Genomic DNA, 25,571 nt, shown 5'->3' with positions numbered 1-25,571 from the left:
TTTCTGAAGTCAGGAAGAATGCCTGTCCTTCTGCTATTGTGGTCTCTTGGCTGCTTTGACAGTTGGACTGAAGGGTTTCCCTTTTGTTCTTTTTCACTCACAGTGCTCAGACTCAGACTGCTCTAGTGAGAAGAAAGAGTAAATCTAGGAGCTCTTTAATCCTAGAGAAAGAGCTCTGTAGCAGTTACCTTCAAGAAAGTTTTCCTCCCCAAAGGAGTATTTAATATTACATGGGCAGTGACGCACTGAACAGAGGAGAGAGAATGAATATATGAGAGAATGAAAACATGAGAATTCAAGCCAGCAAGAAAGAAACTTAACTAAAGATGAAGGGGAATTTTGCCTCTTCCTGAAAGTTATATTATTAGTTGTTTTTTTTTTAATCATGATGACTGCTAGTTTTGTTTAAAGTATTTATTCTGGAAATACTAAAGTTGGAGTCTACCAGACTGAGGTTAGAAGCATTTTCTTTGGCAGCAAGAAGATACTTTTATATGAAGCCATGCCTGTAGTTGGGGTTGCCTCAAAACTAAGGCAGCCAGCTGTTGGGTCAAAGCCTGTTCATACTGCTCTTCTGATACCAAATCTTGGCACGACTGGGTCACAGCGCTCTTCTTCGAGACCTCTGGAGCTTACCGAATTAGAGAGCTCAGTGCTTTCTTGTCAGCTCGCCTTCAAATCCAACTGTGAATTTGCAGAGAAGAAACTCCTCCAAGGAAAAGCTAAGGAGACAGAAGACAGCAAGGTTAGTGACTAAAGGTTACCTGCAGACTTGAAAGCTGAAATGCAGATTTCCTGTTAGGTAGAATATAAAGCATGTTGTGAATTGGGGAACAGTAGAGGAATATGGGTGTAAGAAAGTTAAGCAGTTTGTATGGTCAAAAAGCCTCTGTACAGTTGTTGTAAAAGTTATGAACAGAATTCTCTGAATATGCCTGTGTTATCAGAATAACTACTTATTGATGAAGTGCCTTGTTAAATCCTAGATATCTCTCTTACTGAAAACCATAGTTGATCACAAGTATGAGGTAAAGGGAAGCTATTTTTCACATACATTATAAAGTAAAAATAAGATTTATTTGTGGAAAGTCATACAGACACCAACACTTTTCTCCAAATCATTTGTATTTTATACACTTTCTGACTGAATATGCGAATCCTAGCCTGCTTAATTCATTACAGTATAGAATAAAATGAAATATGATTTTCCTTGATGCTGCACATTTATCTGGGTTTTCACTTGTAAATTGAAACCCTGGTTTTACTTATTACTGACATCTCTTTCAGTCATTTAATTTATGACATTTGTGAACAGTAGCCCTTGGATTTTAAACCATACTACACTCATTTTCTCCAGATGCTGAAGGGTAGCATGACCCTTTCGTTGGTAAACTTCGCAGGAATTCCTTTGTACCTTGCCTCACTTTTTAATGCAGCATTAACTTAGGGTGTCCAGCTTTACAAAGCTACCATTCTCATCTCTGACTCCTTTGGGATGAGTTGATTTCACTCTCCCACCCAAATGTATGTTAAAAATAATTTAAGAAAAAGTCTTTGTACAGAAATCAACTGTACAAGGTTGAAAAGAAAGTCACCCTTTTGTCTGAAATGTCCATTCTATCCTCGCTTGTTCACATCCTCTCAGGTACAGCAAAATGCAACTTTCTTCATAAAGTCTCTGCTAGTTACCTTTCCTGTCCCTCTGTCTTCTGTTGTTCTTTGTAGTAATGATTGCAACATCTTGATTTATATTGATTTTTAATTATCTGGATAATTTATTTCTATCCCCACTAAACTGAAAATATATAGAGCCCAGGACCTTATTCTCTGTTACAGTTTCCTCTCCTCAATCCTTTATTCATAACAATTAAATAGCCATTGAATGGATTAATACATGAATGAATGAATCAATGAATGAAAAGACAGTTATACTGACAAAGATTTAATTATGTTCATGAGTCTCTTTGGACCATTCTGCCTGTAAACCATATGGCTTAGAATGAATGATTTTTAAAGTACTTCTAGTTCTACAATTATTCCTTTTGTTTTAGGACAGCATCTTCTACCCAATAAAACTCAGTTAAAAGAAAGTAATTAATTTCAGGCTTAGAGTTCTCAGCCCAAAATAAGCATTTCAAGGTGAAAGTAGGGAAGTGTAAACTACCAACCAAAGACTGAAAAGTATTTAACTTTATGAAAATAATTAAAAGCAAATGGATGTCATTCTCCTCTAATATTCCATGTACCCATGATGGCTTATCTGACCTAGATGGAAGAGAAACCACTTTTGTCTCCTGACCATGGCTATTATCTCTGCAGGTTTAGTCCAGCTTCTACTTTGATAAATGGCCTTGGCCTAAGACTTGACCACCGTAAGTACTGTTCACAAGAGAATTTTGGTTGGTCTCTGGTTAGTGAACATATCAGTCATACATATGATATTCCAATAAGACTCTGTGGTTAAGTAATGCTATATTTATAAGGACGTTTTTAACATGTCACTTATCAAATTAAAAAATTTTCAATCAAATGTAAAGAATGCCTGGTCAGCATTCCACAATATTTCTAAATGTTAGAAAAGAATAAAGATTTACATAAACCTTTGAAAAAATTGAACTGAAGAAAATAACAAACATGATCAAGGTAGCTATATTAGAGAAAATTAGATGTGGCTACAAATTGTTTACAAAAAGACTCACCCTAACAATAGCAGAATTAAAATTGGGGTTTCTTTCTTTTTCATTTAAAGGCTGTCTGGAAGTAAGTACTCCATGACTGGCAGGGGGACTTCACCAAATTGTCGGGGATCCAAGCTCTCTCTGTTTTGTTCACCATCATCATTTTGGCATCCATCTCTCAGTTTTGAGTGGATAACTGACTTTCACTCAATTAACAAGACATGTCCTATTTCATTAAGGATTCTTCCACATCCATTTGGCCTGTTCTGTAGTTCCAAGGCCTTATCTAGTTGTAGTGGAGACTGGAAAATGTAAAGTTTATTCTAAGCAACCATCTGCCCAACTAAAAATTATGGGTTCTATTTCTAAGGAAAAGAGACCATGGATAGTACCCACAATAGATGACTATCATTAAGAAACATTTATGTGGAGTATTTGGCCAGTCCTTGCACCAAACAGCCTCACAGAGTGGTGAGAGAGAACAAACCTGTATATGACAGTGTCAGAAACGGATCCTCAATGCAGTACTCCCTTCTCCTATTCTTGTTTTTGGTTTAGTGTACATGCCAGCATTCCAGGCATCTAATCTTGATTTCCTAGTCTAACTTCTGATAATAAACATTGCTATTCCACATTCCATAATTTGCTAGAAATTGGAGATTTTGCTTCTGTACTGCAGCTTGGGTTTATCCCCTTATACACATCTTCATTGATTCCTTTATGCACAGGCTTGACCCTTGTTAAATTTTCTGTCAATTATTGTAATAATTCCAAATTGGTCCCTTCCCCAGGGATTCTCTGTCACATCTATTCAAAACATTTACCATTCTGATTAAAAAAAAACAACAAAGACTTTAGTTACTTCTCCTGTCTTATATTTCAGTCCTCCGATTGGTGTCACTTCTATCTTAGCTCCATCGGGCTACTCTTTTTCTCATGCTTGCTTGTCCCAACCTTTTTCAGTCAACTAAGACTCCCTGTTCTTTTTTTCTTTTTTTAATTGAAGTATAGTTGTTATACAATACTATATGTTGCAGGTGTACAATATGGTGATTCACAACTTTTAAAGATTATGCTCCATTTATAATTATTGTAAGATATTGACTATTTTTCTCATGTTGTGCAATATATCCTTATAGCTTATCTTATACCTAATAGTTTGTATTTCTTACTATATTATACCTGTCCTAAGTGTGCTAAAGTACCAAGTCACGTTCAGTCATGTCCAAGTCTTTGCAACCCCATGGACTGCAGCCCACTCGGCTCCTCAGTCCATGGGATTCTCTAGGCAAGAATACTGGAGTGGGTTTCCATTTCCTTTTCCAGGGGATCTCCCTGACCCAGGGATCGAACCTGCGTCTCTTATGTCTCCTGCATTGACAGGCAGATTCTTTCCCACTAGTACCACCTGGGAAGCCCATACCTATACTATACCTACCTAAATATACTGTACTGTCTACCCTTGGGAGAAGGCAATGGCACCCCACTCCAGTACTCTAGCTTGGAAAATCTCATGGATGGAGAAGCCTGGTGGGCTGCAGTCCATGGGGTTGCGAAGAGTCGGACACGACTGAGCAACTTCACTTTCACTTTTCATTTTCATGCATTGGAGAAGGAAATGGCAACCCACTCCAGTGTTCTTGCCTGGACAATCCCAGGGACAGGGGAGCCTGGTGGGCTGCTGTCTATGGGGTCTCACAGAGTCGAACATGACTGAAGTGACTTAGTAGCTACCCTTCCCGGTCCCTACTGGTAATCACTAGTTTGTTCTCTATATCTGTGTCTGCTTTTTTTTGTTGTTATATTCACTGGTTCAATGTGTTTTTTAGATTCTACATATAATTCATATCAGAGGATATTGGTTTTTGTCTGACTTATTTTCCTTAGCATAATGACCTCCAAGTGCATCCATGTTGCTGCAGATGGCAAACTTCCATTCTTTTTATGGCTGAGTAGTGTGTGTGTGTGTGTGTACACCATACTTTCTTTCTCCACTCATCTATTGATGGACACTTAGGCTGCTTCCATATCTTGCCTATTGTAAATAATGCTCTATGAACATTGGTGTGCATGGATCTTTATAAATTTGTGCTTGGGAGGTTTTCCAAGAGTTGAATTGCTGGAACATATGGTAATTTTGTTTTCGGTTTTTTGAGAAACCTCAATACTGATTTCCACAATTTACATTCCTACCAACAGAGTGAAAGGGTTCCCTTTTCTTCATACCCTTGCCAGCGTTTGTTATTTGTGTTCATTTTGACGATTGTCATTCTGACAGGTGTGAGGTGATAGCTCATTGTGCTCTTAAAAAATAAATAGCTTTAATTACAGATTGCATTTCCCAATTTCATATTCCACCATGATATTTCAAGGATTTATACTTTTTTATGTCTTCCTTTTGCTCTGATTTCTATCTTTTCTTGAATTTTCTAGTGTCTTTCCTCATATGGATTTGCTTTTCTTTTCTTCTTAGGTGTTCACCCAAATGAAAAAGAGAGTCACTTTGGTTAGGAGATCATACTTAAAAATCTGGAGATTAAGGTTAAGAAAGAGTGTTTTAATTGTCACGGTTCAGCAAATATCGTGTGGTTAAGCATTAGACATCCCTGTTCGTGAAAGTTCCTTAGCTGACCTACCACTGAACACTGGCCTTCACTTTTAAATTCCCAGCCTCCTAACAAATGACGGAGAGGGTGTGGAGAAAAGGGAACCCTCTTACACTGTTGGTGGGAATGCAAACTAGTACAGCCACTATGGAGAACAGTGTGGAGATTTCTTAAAAAACTGGAAATAGAACTGCCATATGACCCAGCAATCCCACTTCTGGGCATACACACTGAGGAAGCCAGATCTGAAAGAGACACGTGCACCCCAATGTTCATCGCAGCACTGTTTATAATAGCCAGGACATGGAAGCAACCTAGATGCCCATCAGTAGATGAATGGATAAGGAAGCTGTGGTACATATACACCATGGAATATTACTCAGCCGTTAAAAAGAATTCATTTGAATCAGTTCTAATGAGGTGGATGAAACTGGAGCCCATTATACAGAGTGAAGTAAGCCAGAAAGATAAAGACCAATACAGTATACTAACACATATATATGGAATTTAGAAAGATGGTAACGACAACCCTATATGCAAAACAGAAAAAGAGACACAGATGTACAGAACAGACTTTTGAACTCTGTGGAAGAAGGCGAGGGTGGGATGTTCAGAGAGAACAGGATTGAAACAAGTACACTATCAAGGGTGAAACAGATCACCAGCTCAGGTTGGATGCATGAGACAAGTGCTCGGGCCTGGTGCACTGGGAAGACCCAGAGGAAACGGGTGGAGAGGGAGGTGGGAGGGGGGATCGGGATGGGGAATACATGTAAATCCATGGCTGATTCATGTCAATGTATGACAAAACCCACTGCAATATTGTAAAGTAATATTAGCCTCCAACTAATAAAAATAAATGAAAAAAAATAATAAATTCCCAGCCTCCTTTCAGCTTGATCTGTCACCTACATGATACCTCTGTTCTCATTTTTAATTTCCTTCACACATGGCTTGTTCACCCCTTTATTCTTGGATTACCTATGCAAACTAAAGTTTTTTAATATTATTTTAGAAAACAATTTTTTGAGCACCTACCTTGTACTTTGTAATCATGATGGTGTGATCACTCACCTAGAGCCAGACATCCTGGAATACGAAGTCAAGTGGACCTTAGAAAGCATCACTACAAACAAAGCTAGTGGAGGTGATAGAATTCCAGTTGAGCTATTTCAAATCCTAAAAGATGATGCTGTGAAAGTGCTGCACTCAATATGCCAGAAAATTTGGAAAACTCAGCAATTGCCACGGGACTGGAAAAGGGCAGTTTTTCATTCCAATTCCAAAGAAAGGCAATGCCAAAGAATGCTCAAACTACTGCACAGTTGCACTCATCTCACACACTAGCAAAGTAATGCTCAAAATTCTCTAAGCCAGGTTTCAACAGTATGTGAACTGTGAACTTCCAGATGTTCAAGCTGGATTTAGAAAAGGCAGAAGAACCAGAGATCAAATTGCCAACATCCATTGGATCATCGAAAAAGCACGAGAGTTCCAGAAAAACATCTACTTCTGCTTTATTGACTATGCCAAAGCCTTCGACTGTGTGGATCACAACAAACTGTGGAAAACTTCAAGAGATGGGAATACCAGACCACCTGACCTGCCTCCTGAGAAATCTGTATGCAGGTCAGGAAGGAACAATTAGAAGCAGACATGGAAGAACAGATTGGTTCCAATTAGGAAAAGGAGTTCATCAAGGCTGTGTATTGTCATCCTGCTTATTTAACTTATATGCAGAGTACATCATGAGAAATGCTGGGCTGGATGAAGCACAAGCTGAATCAAGATTGCTGGGAGAAATATCAATAACCTCAGATACGCAGATGACACCACCCTTATGGCAGAAAGCGAAGAAGAACTAAAGAGGCTCTTGATGAAAGTGAAAGAGGAGGGAAGAAATTGGCTTAAAACTCAACTTTCAGAAAACTAAGATCATGGCATCTGGTCCCATCACTTCATGGCAAATAGATGGGGAAACAATGGACACACTGACAAACTTTATTTTGGGGGCTCCAAAATCACTGCAGATGGTGACTGCAGCCATGAAATTAAAAGACACTTGCTCCTTGGAAGGAAAGTTATGACCAACCTAGACAGCATATTAAAAAGCAAAGTCATTGCTTTGCCAACAGAGGTCCATCTATTCAAAGCTATGGTTTTTCCAGTAGTCATGTGTGGGTGTGAGAGTTCGACTATAAAGAAAGCTGACTGCCAAAGAATTGATGCTTTTGAACTGTAGTGTTGAAGACTCTTGAGAGTCCCTTGGACAACAAGGAGATCCAACCAGTCCATACTAGAGGAAATCAGTCCTGAATATTCATTGGAGGGACGGATGCTGAAGCTGAAACTCCAATACTTTTGCCACCTGATGCAAAGAACTGGCTCATTTGAAAAGACCTTGATACTCGGTAAGATTGAAGGTGGGAGGAGAAGAGGGTGACAGAGGATGAGATGGTTGGATGGCATCATGACTCAATGGACATGAGGTTGAGTAAACTCCTGGAGTTGGTGATGGACAGGGAGGCCTGGTGTGCTGCAGTCCATGGAATCTCAAAGAGTCGGACACGGCTGCGTGACTGAACAGAACTGAACTGATCTTGTACTTTGTAGGAAATTTCTCATTTTAGTCTCACAGAGTTTCAGAGAAGGCATTGTATCCACATTTACAGAGAATTAAACTGAGGCCTGGATGGAGTGGGACACCAGATAGGATCAAACAGTTAAGTACTAGTGTCAAAATCCAGAGTTTGAATCTAGATTTGTCTCTACAATGCCTTTTTTTTTTTTTTTTGCCTTTACGTTACATTCTTTCTTCATTTTACTTGCAATGTTCTATTTATACTTTTTCCTCCTAATTTCACCTTTTTTGAAAGACTTACTTCCAGAGTCAAAGAAAAGAATAAATAAATCGTTATTCTGGTTAAAAGGAAGAATCATTTACATTCAGTTGGGAAGATATAAAGAAAGTACTTGTGCATGATAGAATGGAGGTTTGGTTAATATTCTTACCCTATTAGTTGTAAGAACAATCAAGGTAGATATCATTTCTTATTATTTTGTTCATATAGTCACAACACTAATGCTCTGAAAACAGAAGATACTCAGAAGCATTAAATTGAATATTTTTTTTTTAAAAAGCAGAAATTGTGACATAGACAAGAAAATATATGGATAATGTTGCTAATGAGGGCAGTTATTTTGTCAGATTTTACATCTGATAGAAATCCTATTTGGCTGGAACATTCAAAAAAGACTTCATCATCAAGTAGTTGGAATTTAATGGGCAGATAGGATGCCCGTGTGGAAGGGAAAAAGCATTCTTTTGAGGAGAGGATTTCACAGAGGGATACCAAGTGGGAAAGCCATTATAATTTGAGCAGACTATTAATGAAAAGGAACTGTTTGGGGGATCAGATTATAGATGTAGGCAGATGGAGGCATTTGGTAGACAATGGAGTCTCTTATGTAAAAATGAGACAGAATTACACTATCAATGACATTTCAGAGAAATCAGAGTGGAAAGGAACTAATATTAACTAATGCTTGTAGAGGCTTGCTAGATGACATTTATTGGACCAAACACTTCATGGAGTATTCCATTCAGTCCTCGCAATAGCTTTATGATATAAGTACTGTTATTATCCCCATTTTACAGATGAATAAACTGAAACTGAGATTAAATTGCTTACCAGTATCTCAATGTGGTAGAATATGGATTCAGACTAAGACTGCTTGGTTCCAGAAGATGCTGTTCTTACCAATAAACAACATTGCAACAAGGAGGACTCCTTGTGGTGCCAGGGGAAGAGAAGAAAGGCTATTGGCTGACTTAATATCTATATGTGTTAGCAAGGTTTAAGTGTTTAATTAGCATTGCTGCTGCTAAGTCGCTTCAGTTGTGTCCGACTCTGTGCGACCCCATAGACGGCAGCCCACCAGGCTCCCCGTCCCTGGGATTCTCCAGGCAAGAACACTGGAGTGGGTTGCCATTTCCTTCTCCAGTGCAGGAAAGTGAAAAGTGAAAGGGAAGTCGCTCAGTCATGTCCAACTCTTAGCAACCCCATGGACTTCAGCCTACCAGGCTCCTCCGTCCATGGGATTTTCCAGGCAAGAGTACTGGAGTGGGGTGCCATTGCCTTCTCCAAATTAGCATTGCTAGTGAGTTGCAGATAAAACACTGGTGTGCCCAAGTACCTCTAATGATCAGAAGACAATTAAGTTGACACATGGTCTCCATCAAATTGTATGAAAAACAAACATATTGATAAATAAAAGAAACCCCATGATAGAAATACATAGCAGCAGATGTCAGTAGAGCCGAGGGCGGTCTCTGGCCTCCAGCTGTTTCCTTCATGGCAAGGATGCCTGGTTGCTGAGGACTGTGGACCCATGTTGGCCCGCTCACATGGTAGCACTTGCTGCGTGGGTCAGCCCTCTGTTCTCTAGATGATTCCCCCTGCACTGCCTACTTCTGCTGTGCTTGCACATTTAATTACTTGTATTTAAAGAAACAAGATGATTTATTTTTCTCATTACAGCTCATGCTCCAAGTTTTATAGTGAAGCCATTAATTGTTTTTGTCTTTATGACAGCATAGTGTAAAGAGTATTGTAATGATCTCTGAATTTTAACTTTCTTCTCTGATGGCTGAAGACTCAGATTTTCAGTAGCATACATTTCTTTCCCTTGAGTAACAATTTATAGAAATGTGACAGTGTAATACCATAATTTATTATTTTAATTTGTGCCTTACAAAATCTTCAAAGAATTACATGTAATGTTTTAAATTATGAAATTACCAGAATTTCTGGTGTAAATTATATGTGATTAAATGTAATTCAAAATCTCATACAACTTTTAAATTGTTCTTCTTCAGGTGTCACTATTGAGTGAATACTTGATGCCAATGTGCTAAGTACATTCTTCTTAGCTTCTTCCTTTCCAGGGCTATAGACACTTTCTCTTTCCTGTAATAAAAATGAAGGTGCTTATGAAAAAAAAAATGAAGGTGCTTAATATATTGTTTATGGAAACATATAGTCAATAGGTATGTCATTAATTTGTAAATAAAACAATTGCTCTATAGTTGATATTTATGCTATCATGTCTCCAGGAATTACCCTTTATCTTGAACTTAAAATACTAGTTGGCATAGTTAAAAGAACATCAAACTGGGAGCTCAAAGATTTGAATTAAACTTCTGATAGATTTTGAAAGGACAAGTTATTTAAACTCTCTCAACTTCAACCTCTGTATCTCTAAAAAATAAAAGAGAACTGAGGACAACAGTTCTTGACAAAGTTTTTCTAAGGGTAATATTTTTGATATGTACTCCTTTTATTCTTCTTTGTGATTTTTGTCTTATCAGTTATCACATTTCTCTTTTTATTCAATCTTTCTCTTCAATGGATTTTTTTGAACCAGTATTTTTCAAACTCATCAAATTTTGGACCTGATGATTCTGTGATGTGGGGGAGCCATCTTATCATCATGGGGCATTTAGCATAATTTAGGCCTTTATCTACTGCATGCTAGTAGGATCCTCCAGTTGTGACAACCAGAAATGTCTCCAGATGTTGTGAAATGTACCTGTGGGGAAGGTGAAGTCAAACTCAGTTAAGAAACACTGCTTTAGAATCAGCTTCTGAAAATAATCAGGTCTTTACTATGTAATAATAATAACCACTATTATTAATCTTATAAATGTTAAATATATTCATTAATTTTAGCATTTAATATTTAATGATTATTATTTGCAGATACATTTCTTTAAAGAGTAGTTTGTGTTTATTGCCAGTATTCCAAGCTTTACATTTGCTTTACTTTTCTTGATTTCTGACTTTTGTTTTCTGAGAAGTTACTAATGGCTTTTAAAAAGACATCTTTTCTTGGCTCACATTTACTTCTTATTTTCATCCTGTTTGTACTGTTTAACATCTGCTGACCACAAGTCTCAATTTAGAATACTCCAGTATTCACTAACAAAGTGACCCTGGCAAGTCAATTAATACTTAAGTCTCAGCTTCTTCATCTGTAAAATGGGGACAATAATATAAACTAACTACATAAAATTGCTGTAAAGAATAAATGAGATATTGCCTATAAACTGTGTGCCACCATACATAGTTGATGGTCAACTTATTATAATACTATAAAATATGTAATACTTTAGTATAAAGCTTAGCAATATTAAGTGTTGTTAGTAGAACAAAGGAAATAGTAATTAATTTCCATGCATGAGTAAAGTAACGTTTCAACCATGTTTTGAAGACTGAATTTGTTTAGCCAAATAAATACAGAGTAAAGAACATTTTAGGTAGAATAGCATCTACCAAGGTAGGAGATACTGTGCTGTGGTTAGAAAACTATAGATTATTCAGCAATCCTAAAAGGTAGATAAGAGAGATGTAGTTGAGATGAGGCAATGGGAAGGTGACATTGAATGCCCAATAAGTAGTTTGTACTTATTCTGTAGAGGATAGGGGGAGGATATTAAAGAGACATGATTAAGTCTATCTGTTAGAAAGATGAGGATAAAACAAAGTATGGAAATGTCCAGTAAAAAGAGAGTTTGGAAGTACAGAAGTTTCAGAGTGTGTAGTGGAGCAAACTTTTGTCTAAAATAACCCTCTCAGGAGTAATGGAAGAGGGACAAAAGTCTAGTGAAATAAGCTATGGCTTTTTGAATTAATGTACTAATTATCAACAAAACACAAAATTCTGTGTTTTGAAGTATAAGTACATTTTAATTCAAACAAAAATTTACAGTTTATTTGAAAATGATAATTTGTGAATTTGGCAGCAAGTAGCAGTTAAAACTAATGATAATTGTTAATACTTTCTGAGTACCTACCACATGCTGGATGCTATACCCAATTTATTATTATTACAATTGAATATATATAGGAACAGCTCAGAGAAGTGTCAAAAGAGAGCAGGAATGCCAACCTATATGACCCTTAAGTCCTTACTTTTCAATCTCCGTCTCTGTCTCTCTCTGATAACAATTTATAAACCACAGTCAAAATCAATGTTGTTATTTCTTCTTTTTGTTGCTTCAATCACATAATGGGAAAGTATAGAAAACTGTGGATTCTTGCAGGAGGGCTGAATTAAGTTTTGACAGTTTTCACTTTGAACTCTTCGTCCTCCCACTGTTGCTCCATTTTTGCTCTGAGAAATGCTTTACTTTGGATTCCTGGTCATTGGAGCCAGTAGAGAAATTCAATATCTGTGGGAGAGATCATTAATTGAGTGCATGGCAGGATTTCTCCACTGTTCCCAGTAAGTGGAATGATTTGTTAAAAAGTGTTACAAGTCTGCCTGGAGATGGGAAGACGGTGGCAAAAATTTACCTGTTTCCCCATAAAATAAGATGATGCAGTCTCCATCGAGTAGAAAAACCAAACAAAGAAACGAAAACAGCAGGTCATCTCTTTCTGCTGTATTTCAATGTTTTAAAGGACTCTTGTAGAATTGAAAACCTGTGGGGTGTCAGGTTCACAATTTCCCATCATGACATGTGTTAAATTTTGTAAACAATCAAAATGTCATTTGGTTAGTTAAGGTAATGCTAAATTCTCTAACAGATAAACTCAAGGGCTCAATGGCTTAACACAGTAGGAGGTTATTTTTCAATCTTTTGGTTGTTCTATAATATTAGAGTTTGACAGACTGTGGTACATAGGTCAAATCTGGGTTGGCACCCAATTTTAGTAAGTAGAGTTTTATTGGGATGCAGTTATCACATTTGTTTCTGTGTTGTCAATGGTTGCTTTTATGCAGTGAGACCAGAGTTGAGTAGTTGTAACAGAGACAGTACAGCCTTGAGGATTTACTGTCTGGTCCTTTATAGAAAGTTTGCTGACATGGGTTTATGGTAACTCAGGAAATCAGATTTTTTTTTTAGCTTGTGGTTGTACTATCCTACCTTTAGCTAACCGTCAGTGAAAGAGAGAAAATAGAGGATTGGGTAAGAGCCTTAGAAATTCCATATAACTCACTTCCACCCATTTCTGTTGGCCAGAGCCCTATCACAGGCTACCTAATTGCTGGAAAGGCCGGGAAATATAGCTTCGCCATGCATCTTGAAATGGTTTGGTGAACTATTAGTCAGAATTTAGTTAGCCCATGACTGCCTCATTAGTCAGATGTTCAAAATCAACCAAAATTTGCCATGTTAGATATTCTAAGGTGCCCAGAAGTGGTTTCCAGATTGTCCAAAAGTTCTTGATATAAGGATGTGTCTTCTAAGTGCAAACCATTGAATGAGTGGAGGACCATAATTATATTCAAATTACTAAATGTACAGAAAGAAAACACCTTGTATTTAATTCCGCTTTTAAAAAGTAAACCACGCCCATGTACACAAATTCACCGTGTGTTAATAACAGCAGTATAGTGACTCTGCAGGCTGCTTCCCGCTTGATGATTTTGCTACCCACCTTTAGTTTCTCCTGTTCAAACTGGCTGATCCAAACTTATATCCTGAAGGCAACTCTCTCTTGATCCTGTGCCCTTGTTTCTACTTGCTTTACTGCTCAGCTGATAGCATTTTCCTCTTGCTGGATTTGGAAACTCTCCATCAAGCTGGGAGCCAGAGGGTCAAGAGTGTCAGATCTGAATTCGAGAAGTGAAATGTAGAGTTGGGCTGGAGTCAGGAAGGGAGTCAGCAGCAGGAAGGAGGTGTTTGGTGGCATCTAGGTGTCAAATGCGTGGCTGCATGGTTATGTGAGGGAATATCTGCTCTCTCGGTCTGAAGACACCACCTAGCTCTGTAGGCACATTGGCTCCAAAGTGGACCTAGTTGCAATGTATGAATGAGTCATTGACAAATCCACCACGAGTATTGGAAGAAGCAACTCATATTGCAGTCCTTTCAGACCTTGGTGAACAAATACAAAGAACAGTGCATAAAACAACCTCTTTTCAAATGCAACATAAATTTCTAGATGACTTAATTGGTCTTTAGATTTAGTTGTACATCTGGGACTATCTACTTGGGTTTCTACGTCTTTTTGTCAGTGTTTACTGTTTAGCTTTAGCATGGATCAATTTAAATTGCTCAGCTTTTAGACTCTGAAAAATATGCAGGTAATAGGTATTTCTCTTTATTGCCCCGGAATGCTTACATTTTTAATCTTGCTGTGCCTTTCTGGTTTTGGCCATTTGTTGCATTTCTCCAGAGCAATATTTTTGCCAGAATCATTTATGTTATTATTTTGACCCATATACTTTTTTGGATTCTGTTTTACATTTCCTTTCTCTTCAAACCATCTGCTTTTTATAGCTGTTTTTTCCTTCCTTTGGCTGGCTTTTTGATATCCACACTTGTGTGTTGCCTTCTTCCATTGAACACAATGGTTATCATCCCCAACAATATGTTCTCTCTGCTCTTTTCCTCTGATTCAAGCTAAATCTATTGTATTCTAAAACAAGGTTGCTATTTCACAAAGTAAATCCCTCCAAGTTCTACTTCTGTGTCTATGTCATAGATCCTAGGTGACTTTTCCTTTATCTGTTAATTAGTCCATCATCAACTATTTATACTTACTATGTAAAAGGAAGTGTGTGTTTGTGTGTTTGAAAGCTCATTTTAACATGATGGGCTTTGTGGGAAATATGCTAGCAACAACTATGAGTCTTTAGGAATTTATATTTATTATTGAGGGCAACATTAAATTCCTCTTTGGTATTACTTAGAAATATCAGAAACAATTATACTGATAATTCAGGTTTCCAATAATCTTAATATTTATTATACATTTGAAGTATTTTTTTTTAAATTTCAAACAGGTTTATTCTGTTCAGTTGTAACAATCAAAAAATGTCTCCAGACATTGTCTGTCCCCTTGGTGGGGGAGAAATTGCCCTCAATTTAGTACTGCCAGTTTAAATCCTGTCTCTCTTAAAAAATGCTTTAGTAGAATTTTTTTTAAATGCAACATAACTTCAAAACATGTGTGAATAAAATAGTATCATAAGAAGGAAAGAACAATAGAATAAGATCAAGCTAGAGGAAAGACTGGTGTATAAAATTTATTCTGTGATGTTTTGTATAGTTGTTAAAGGTCACCTACACATTTAGATATGAGCTTTGGAGCTGCTGATATGTGAAGATTAAAGCAAGTGATGTTTTTATCAATGCCCAAAGCATGAGCTAATATTTCCTTAGGAGATTCACATCTTTGTCTGCTCTTTGGTGTGCAAGAAATATTTTGTAGGGGCATAGGGAGATCTTACTGTATAATTTAAATAACAATTTTCTTTTTACCATTTTTATTCCAAATTTTACTTATTGTTTTCTCCCCTTCTCCTTACCTTCTATAAGGAACCATTAACCTGAAAAAAATTCAGTCCACATAGGTGAGCAGCTGTAGTGGTTTTCCCAGGACTGTCCTGATTTTAGCTCTGAAAGTTTTTGTTTGGGGAATCTCTCGGTCCAGGGCACACTGGGATGGTGGGTCACCCTAATTCTGAATCCGATGTTCTTATTTTTCTCTTTACTTTTATTTCACTTTTATCTCATTATTAATTCTAATTTGGTAGTAGTTGAAAATGTATTTTATACTTACTGATTTTAAAGTATCACCTTATTTAATTAAGGATTCATGTCAGACTCAGTTCCCTAGTAAACTTTGACAGACCATGTCCTTTCTTGAATGCCAGTCATTCAGATTAGAAGTAGTTTCTGTGGAGGTTTCAGTTGTTCAAAGAAGGACTCTTTTGTTTTGAGGTTCAGGTATTTCCATCTGCTCCTTCTTATCTCTGCCATTTTCACTAGTGTTGGCAATAGTGAATGCCCTGTTGTTTGGTTTTGTGTGAAAGACTTAGGGGTGTCAGTAAAACAAACATAGCTCCCTGCATTCATCAGGTGATTTCCAACATAAGTTCCATAGTTCTGAGTTGAATTTGGAACTATCTTGAAGTTAATTTGTTTTCTCTCCACACTCAGAAAAACAGGGCTTTTCAGTTTACTTCAGCAGCGTCCTTCTCCGTAAGACAGACAGGATGTGGTCTGGGAGAAAGTCCACACTTTTAACAATAGCCCATTGACAAAAACTTGGGGAAGTACAGACAGGAAGAGAGCATCTGTCTACACCCAGAATTATCAGAAGCATTTGTGTGTGTGTGTGTGTGAGAATCTTAGGTTTCAGAAAAATGTCTTTTAAGGTCACCCGTTTTCCCTCTCTGTTTTTATTGGATGAGGAAGATTGCCTTCAAGATAACACAGCATTTTAAATTCAGGGGAGGAATTGCATCACACTCTGTCTAGTTATCCCAGGCAGAAAATTAATTCCCTCAGGCCCTAAACACAGTTCGTTTAGCTCTTATGTCTGGTGTGTGTGTGTGAGGCAAGCTGAGAGAATTTAAAAAGCAAGAAGATAAAATCCAACTGAAAGATAAGACTGCAGAGGTTTCAGCAGGAAAGAAATCCTTTTAGGCCGAGAGTGGGCCAGGTGCCGACAACTATCTACACCTCATTCTGGGTGCAGTTTGAGAAAAGATGCTGCATGCAGTAAGGGTTATCACAAGCCCTGATACATCCCTTTCTCTTCTGCAGCCTTGATCAGACAGTCATTAAGTTTTTAATTACATTTAACATTTTGAGGAGTTATAAGAAAATCTGAGACATCATATCCCTGTATTCATTCTGTGGCATTCATAGTTTGTCTTGCCTTCCAGAGGATAGTTCCTGTCTATATCCACCCCCTCACAATGGTGACTTGTATGAACACATTCAGTGGGAGCAGCTGCCATTGAGTTGAAAGAGTTAGAGCGAGTCCCAATGACTGCCTTGTCTTTTGTTTTCTTCTTTTCAAGTGTGGTTGTGTAAAACTTTTGTTCACATGTCTTACCACCTGGGTCCTCTGGTGAATGTGTTGCTACTCTCCAAAGGACTTGGCCATTGGTACTTCCTGTTGTACAGTGGGCTTTCATTTACAGGACATCTGTAAAACCACCACATGAATTAGTCATAAGAGCAAAAATGGCATTCTAATAAATATAATAAAACTTTAGAGGACATTCTTGAGCCAGGAGAAAGTCCCCCAAACAGATGTGATTTAAGATGAGTAAGACATAAGTCAAGGTGCAGGTCTTATACTCTCTACCAGAAAACAGCACTTGGATTTCCTGGCAATGCAATTATGTAATAACTGTGGTTTCTTTCTGTAAACTGTGTCTCAGACAGGGAGGAGGAAGGAACCAACTGGATTGTGTAACTTTATAAATAGAAACAGCCATGTTAAAATAACAGGACTGCTCTGAGTAAAGCCTATGAATGTTGCTACTAGCTGCAAAGCTGGGCTGCTGAATGAATATAAAATCCATTCTGTGGAGTATATCTCAGGTTTGCCCAAGAATGCTTAATGGGAAAAGTCAGTGAGAAGTCCTTAGCCTCCTCCCATTGTATGTCAAGTATTTTAGTTCCAGTAAATGAAAATTTTCTCTGCTAGAAATAGTCAAGTTGGAGACATATAGGAACTTTGTCCTCCAGTACAAAAAATAAATAATGAGCTCACACCATTTTTAATACAGCACATAATTTACTAAACACTTGGAAGAGTTTATCCTGGCAGTGGTATAAAGGATAAAAAGGTACCTATCATCTATTGAACAAAATGTGTGCTACTTTTGCCATATGTTTCTGGAACATTAGATGATTTAAACTTTATTGCTGTTCTTTATTTTAGAGGGCAGAACCCAGGTAAATAGAGATAAATTTCTTTAATAAAGACTGAACCATCAGTCTTTTCAGCGTGATGCCATTCGATTAGATATATGTTCCAAAAAAGAGACTATGCTATGTTTGCCAGTTTGCTGAGGTTTATAGATCGTAAGTTTTTACTCTCCAAGGAATGACTGTACAATAGCAGTATTTTCTGTGATGTTTGTGACTATAAAAGTGATACTGGTCCTTCCTAGATGCTGTTGACCAATTAATCTTCCGTAGCACATCTGGGAATCTTGGCATTCATTCAAAGTTCTCCCTTATCTGATTGAAATGAAATTTCTCATTTAAACTCTAACTTTAAGGAGAGTCCTATTTGATTCATGTTTATATCCCCTGAGATTCCTAATATAACATCTTGCATGCAGTAAGATTTAGAACATATTTTGAGTTAAAAATTAATAATGGTTTTTATAATTTGCCTTGTGATGGTTTTATTTCAAAAAGAGCTACTGTAGAGTATTCATGGTTGCTTGGATATAAATATTGACTCTATTGTTTTGGTATATTTCTGCTATTTTAGTAATTGAGGATCAAAATCTTCTTAATTCTGGCTTTATTATAGTGTTCTAGTCCATCTTGAGTGACTCTATCCCAATTCAGTGGTGGCTTCATAAATCTCTATATCATCATATGTATCATATGAATAGGACTTCCCTGGTGGCTCAGATGGTAAAGAATCTGCCTACAGTGCAGGAGACCTGGGTTCGATCCCTGAGTCAGGAAAATCTGCTAGAGATGGAATGGCATTCCACTCCAGTATTCTTGCCTGGAGAATGTCATGGACAGAGGTTCCTGGCGGGCTATAATCCATGGGGTCGCAAAGAGTCGGACATGACTAAGCATCTAACACACATACATCATGTGAATAGTGGAAGGGATAGTGGAGGGTCTTCTAATACAAGTTATCTGTCTTTTGCACATTGATAAAATCAAGACCCAGCAAATTGTATGGCCTATCTTAAAGCCATATCATCTTAAAAAGTGAATATACAAATCTTTGACCTGAGTGTCACAGTTGCTGTTAGTGTTTATTTAGGTTGCCCTAAGAATCCTGCTTGAGAAAAATGAATAGACTTTCACATCAAATCCAAGACTCATTGTTTCATAGGAAGCCAGCCATAGCTTTGCACTGGAGGAACAGTAGGGAGGTGGGAGATGTTCCAAGCAAACTCCAACACCTCACATTATCTTGGCATTCTTTGGCTTCCTTGTCAGTTAAAACATAATTGATGAGATCACTCTATTTAGCAACAATGTCCATGCCCTATCACCAGGGTAGGCTTATGGATATTAACACAGTTTTCCTTGTCTAGGATGATGTATGATCTGGATCATCCTGTAAGTAATCACAGATCCATTGTAGTGTAGTAAATTCAGCCAAGTGCATTGTAATTTATATGTTGGACTTACAAGGCTTTAAGATACATTACTTTCTCCAATGTGTAAAAAAATATAATTCTGCATTTTCTGTAACATATCTCTCCTTGCTTTCAAGCCTCAATTCCTGCTGATGTGATAGAAAAGGACATTGATGATGATGGGAGAAATCTAAATTAGATCCCCCCTTTTTTTTGTTTGTTTAGGAATGCCTCATTAGAGTAAATGTTTATTAATTGGAAGGTCAAGCTTCTTATCAGTGCTGCTTTCCTTTCTCTGTGAGGTTTCTCTCCTCTTTCCTCATTTATTAAATGGCATCGTCTGATAGATAAACACAGTATATTTAGGAAACTGTGTGTCTTCAAGCTGTAGCAGCGACAGTGGGAAAGGCTTTCGGGTTTGCTGGCAAGCATGTGGATCCTTACCGCTCTGTGCTGCAGTGACCTCACACAGCTCTGGGCTTGCTGTGCCAACTCCTGCTGAGACTTGGGCTTTGCCTTCTGTGTGGACACCCACTGTTAGTGACCATTGCTGGATCCTGCATCCGCCTTACCCTAATGCCGGTTTTCTTTGGGGACCTGGCCCTCACATCACTTTCACATACCCTCACTGGATGGAGAAAGTCTGGATTCAGTGCACATCAGGGATGCTGTTTCAAACTCTGTCTGGCTAACTGTGTCCTGTTGCCATTTTCCCTGTATTTTCAGTATTGATTGTGGCAAGAGGCACCTGTGTTTAGGGTTTCCCAGGTGGCTCAGTGGTAAAGAATCCACCTGCCAATGCAGGAGACACAGAAAACCACGGGTTTGGTCCCTGAGTCTGGTAGATCCCCTGGAGGACAAAATGGCAACCCATTCCAGTTTTCTTGCCTGGGAAATCCCACAGACAGAGGAGTCATGGGCCCACAAAGAGCCGAGCACAGTTTAGCCGCTGAGCATGGGCACCCTGCGTTTTGGCCCTGTGTGCGTGTATGCTGAGTTGCTTCAGTGGTGTCCAACTCTTTGCAACCCCGTGAACCATAGCCCTCCAGGCTCCTCCCTCTATGGGATTCTCCAGGCAAGAATACTGGAGTGAGTGTTATGGCCTCTTCCAGGGGATCTTCCGGATGCAGGGATCAAAGCCCAGTCTCTTGCGTCACTGTATTGGCAGGAGGACTCTTTACCGCTAGTGCCACCTTTCAGCTACCACGAAGAAGCAGGATGCAAGTTCTCTTAGCTTTCACTCTAACCTACAGCCTGTCTGGGAACTGTTCTTATCCAACAGTCGATCCTGAGAATGCTCTCCAGGGTCTGCAGTCATGGACTTCTATGTGGATCCTTCTGGTTTCTTACTTTAGTCATACCCCCTTGTGAATCTCCTTGCTTCCTTCCTGCTATTTGAACTTCTAAAAATTCTCACCATGACAATAGGTCTCTCTGAAAATACCTCCTGCATCCTCTGAATTATGTTTCTTATGAACTCTGTGCTCAGGTTTTCAGTTTGCTAGGTAAAAGGAAATTTTGCCGTCTTGAAAATACTTTCTCATTCACTGAATCCTAACTTTCAAAACTACTTTGTCACTTAAAAAATATTTGAAATACAGTTGAGCAGTGAGTTCCTTGTTCTATGCTAAATTCTGTCTTCTTGAAGTTATACATATCATTGTTTCAGTGGATGGAGGAACCAGGACCCAAATGTCAACTAAGAAATAGAGATAAATAAGAACAAACATATGCACTCAAAAATACACTCCTTTCTACATAGATGTAATGAATATATATTATGATCATGAAATTCACAAGTTACTGTATTTGTTTCCTAGAATGTTTAGAACATTTTCTAATTCTGGCCTCAATGTCTATTATGTATGTCATAAAAGACCACTAATAATTATTTGATATAAAATTGAATATGTATAATATATTTGATAGCTACTTTTTAATACACATACATAGAAACATATACTAAAATGTGCAGAATTGCTCATTGTGCAGAAGAGAAATAATCTTATCTATTTTAAAAAATTAGTGTCAATTTTGTTTTGTGTCACGTTATTTCTGGATTCAACTTCATTCTGAAGTAATATGGTGAAACCTCTCATTTTAATGTAGAAATCCTTCTTCTTGTCTTCTTTCCGAGAAGAGGCCTATTCCACATATGATATGGAGTCTAGACTCTTTAACATCTTGACTATTCTTCTTTATATATGGCCTAGTTAGTTATGATATCTTTACATTTAAAATTAATAGCAAGAGATAGTCCCACGGTGAATTACTATTGCAGGAAGGGGGACCGCTTCCAGGGCCCGAAACTGGGCTCTTGTCAAGCACTCGGAAATGAATTGTCTGAGGAGACTTATGTGCTGACAAAGCAAGAGATTTCATTGGGAAAGGGCGCCTGGGCAGAGAGCAGGAGGGTCAGGGAACCCAGGAGAACTGCTCTGCCGCGTGGCTGGCAGTCTCGGGTTTTATGGTGATGGGATTAGTTTCCAGGTTGTCTTTAGCTAATCCTTCTGACTAAGAGTCCTTCCTGGTGGTGCATGCCTTGTTCAGCCAAGATGGAAGCCAGAGAGAAGGATTCTGGGAGGTGGTCGGATATGTGGTGTCTCCTTTTGACCTTTCCTGAACTCTTCCGGTTGGCGGTGGCTTGTTAGTTCCGTGTTCCTTACCAGGACCTCCTGTCATAAAACAACTCATGCCCATGGTTACTATGGTGCCTGGCCAGGGTGGGCGGTTTCAGTCAGGGTGCTTCCCCTAACATTACTGACAAAGAGCCTATGGTTTCCGTAACTCTTACAAATGGAAGGCTGCTTTTGCCTATTGTTTGAAGGTAAAACATCTTTAGTAAATTTTTGGCAGTGCTAATGTTATAAGCACATACTGAACTTGAATTTGAATAAATCTTAATAAACCCCATTGATCTGTTCTTATGATCGTTGTCAATGCAAGTGTCCTCCTCAACATTTTAATTTGTGAATAAACCACAGTTGCTTGTCTTTTTTTTAGCTTTATTTAGCTTTACATAAAGGTAAGTGAAAAGGTTGGGATATAAAGTTGTGTGATGATTTTAATCCAGTTATGTGTCTCTGTGTATATATGTGTATTATATGTATCTTTGGATAATAACGTGATTTTAAATCCAGATCTGCTAATTTTCTTACCAATCGTGCTAGCTAGTCCTACAGTCTTTCCTTAATCTTTACATCTAAAGGAATACCATCTAAATCTTTTAAATCTAAGTGTCTATTAGAAATGCTGGTTAACACATCATTGTCTATGGTTCCTAAGAATATTCAGGTAGACAGTGGTCTATTAATCATCATTCTTTAATTGTATTTTTCTAAATATATGTGAAATTATCAAACTATTCTGTTGTATAGTCTGAATGTCAGTATATTTTTGCAAAAAATTAATGAAGTCGTTATCTAAAAAATCTGCTCAAACTAAGATATCTATGTCTTTGTTATTTCCTTGGCTGGCAACTTAAGTAATGCTGCCATAAAATGAAAGAAAGTTGTTTGATAGAATCTATTCCTAGAGAATTCATCCTATTCCTAAAAAGCCCTGGGCTTCCCAGGTTGCACAACTTGTAAAGAACCCACCTGCTAATCCAGGAGAGGGAAGATCCCTGGATTGGGAAGATCCCCTGGAGAAGAGAATGGCAACCTACTCCAATATTCTTGCCTGGAGAATCCCCTGGACAAAGCAGCCTGGTGGGTCCCAGGCAAAGAATCAGAAATGGCCAAAATGACTTAACGTGCATGTTAAAGGGCGCCACATATGTTTCTACTTTCTCATAAAGTCTTTGTTTAATGACTGTGTTATTTATCACTATTATAAAAATTCTCCATGACATTGTAGCTCCTCTCATCAAAGTGGGATGCGGGACTCTATCCCCATTTTGAATCTGAGTTGACTTTGAAATTTGTTTCTAGCAATAGAACATAGCTGAAGAGACAGTGTAAGAATTCTGAGCCTAGTCATTTTCCCCCTTGCTGCTCTTGGGAACCTTAGGTGAATAAACCTGGGTTGGCCATCTGGATAATGAATGGGACATGACTCGGGTCCCCCACCAACAGCTACTGACTGCCACACTCACTCAAATGTCCTATGATACCAGCCACTGATACCAGTGCAGTGTAGTTACTTAAGGGAGGCCAGCCAAGATCAAGTGAAAACTGCTCATTTGCGCTCAGCCCACATTGTCAACCCACAGTATCATGAGCTAAACAAATGATTTACTACATTTTTGGTAATGTATTTTATAGCAGATGCTAACCGATATTGATTTGTAGTACATTTTCATGATAGTGTTATAAAGTTTACTTCCATGTAAGTTTATTATTAGAATTTCTTTTTTCTATACATTTTGAAATATTATGGTATTCACATCAGTGTAGTTCTTCTGAAATTCATTTCATCCTGGCACATGAATTGCAAGGGAATGCTTTATAATTCTTTTTTATTTTTATTTTTTTATAATTCTTTTTACCAGTGTATGTACATTAAAATCTTTTAAGTCCCTTCTGTGTCTTCTCTTTTAGGAAAAACACTGGGCTTGTAGATCTTGGGCTTCTGTTTACTAGATCACTCTTCTTATTTTCTTGTTCCCTTTAGCTGTTTAAGTCTGAGTATAAATACCAGTTTTGTTGTTGTTGTCCAGTTGCTCAGCCATGTCCAGCTCTTTGTGACCCCATGGACTGCAGCACGCCAGTCCTTCACTGTCTTCCCAGAGTTTGCTCAAACTCATGTCCACTGAGTTGGTGATAACTGTTTAACCATCTCATCCTCTGCTGTTCTCTTCTTTTGCCTTCAATTTTTCCCAGCATCAGGGTCTTTTTCCAGTGAGTCAGCTCTTAGCATCAGGTGGCCAATGTATTGGAGCTTCAGCTTCAATGTCAGACCTTCCAGTGAATATTCAGGGTTGATTTTCTTTAGGATTGACTGATTTGATCTTCTTGCTGTCCAAGAGACTCTCAAGAGTATTCTCCAACACCATAATTCAAAATCAATTCTTTGGTGATTAGCCTTCTTTTTGGTCCAACTCTCACATCTGTACATGGCTACTGGAAAAACCATAGCTTTGACTATATGGACCTTTGTTGGCAAAATGATGCCTTTGCTTTTTAATATGAAGTCTAGATTTGTCATAGCTTTCCTTCCAGGAAACAAGTGTCTTTTAATTTCATGGCGGCATTCACTGTCCATGGTGATTTTGGAGACCCCAAAATAAATACAAGTTTATGAAGTGATAATGGTAGGGTGAAACTGAGAGAAAATACTGATAAATTGCTCATAAAATTTGAAAGTTGTCTCTTGGTTCTTCTGGGCCTCAAGGGGTATGTTCTCACACAGAAGGTTCACCCCAAATTTGTTGTTTTTATTCTAAAGTATTAAGATACTCATTGGAAATCTAGACTTCTTTAAACTAAGACTATATTGGTTTAACTCAGTGTTTAAAGTTCATAACTCTAGAAATAAATGAAAAACTTTCTCTGAAAATTTTATAGTGGAAAGAATATTACAGAATGTTGAATTGATATAATAAATAAATAATAAAAGTGAAAGTCTTACTGTTATAATATAGCTTTACAATTTAGGGAAATACAGAAACATTAAAATGTTAAAGTGAAAACAGGAAAATAAGGTTTATTATCTACTTTCTTTTCTAAAATAACATTAAATATTTGAATATTAGGAAATGGCTTTAAAAAAAATTTCCCCAGACATTGTGAAAGTAAACATTTAAAAATTTGAATTGTTTGACTTGAAAATAAGAAATGATTGCTTCTGAAAGTAAGATTTTTACAAATCTTAAAGTGATTTAACATTTTTACACTTTCTTTGGACAGTGAAAGATTAACAATGATTAAATTCTAAATGTTTAGACTTCATTTAGCGTTATCAAATAGTTAAAGCTCTTTTTTTTCTGACTTTGCTTAGAATACATCTTAAACTTTTTTTTCTTTTTGTTTTCTGGTGATTTTTTCTTTTCCCATTTATTTCTATTAGTTGCAGGCTAATTACTTTACAATATTGTAGTGGTTTTTGCCATACATTGACATGAATCAGCCATGGATTTACATGTGTTCCCCTTCCTGATTCCCCCTCCCGCCTCCCTCTCCATCCCATCCCTCTGGGAAACAAATGCATTTATTTTGATAAACTGAACAATGAGATACTGATTAAGGGA

General features: G+C 37.7%; 1 protein-coding gene across 10 annotated transcripts in view; it reads left to right on the top strand.

Annotated features, from left to right (window-relative positions):
• NAV3 (neuron navigator 3) overlaps positions 1-25,571 on the top strand; it is an 879,706-nt gene that overhangs the window by 503,480 nt on the left and 350,655 nt on the right. For 7 of the 10 annotated variants that reach the window (XM_043446408.1, XM_043446407.1, XM_043446413.1 and 4 more), the window contains one exon: positions 478-745. The exons of the other annotated variants lie outside the window; for them this stretch is intronic. In XM_043446408.1, coding sequence (XP_043302343.1) covers positions 503-745 — 243 coding nt within the window. In that variant the 5' untranslated portion in view covers positions 478-502. The remainder of the gene's footprint in view (positions 1-477; positions 746-25,571) is intronic. 10 annotated transcript variants of the gene reach the window in all.

The sequence above is a fragment of the Cervus canadensis genome, chromosome 25 (assembly GCF_019320065.1).
Source record: "Cervus canadensis isolate Bull #8, Minnesota chromosome 25, ASM1932006v1, whole genome shotgun sequence".
In the NCBI taxonomy this organism is placed as follows: Eukaryota; Metazoa; Chordata; class Mammalia; order Artiodactyla; family Cervidae; genus Cervus; species Cervus canadensis.
This window is presented reverse-complemented; position numbering and strand designations above follow the sequence as displayed.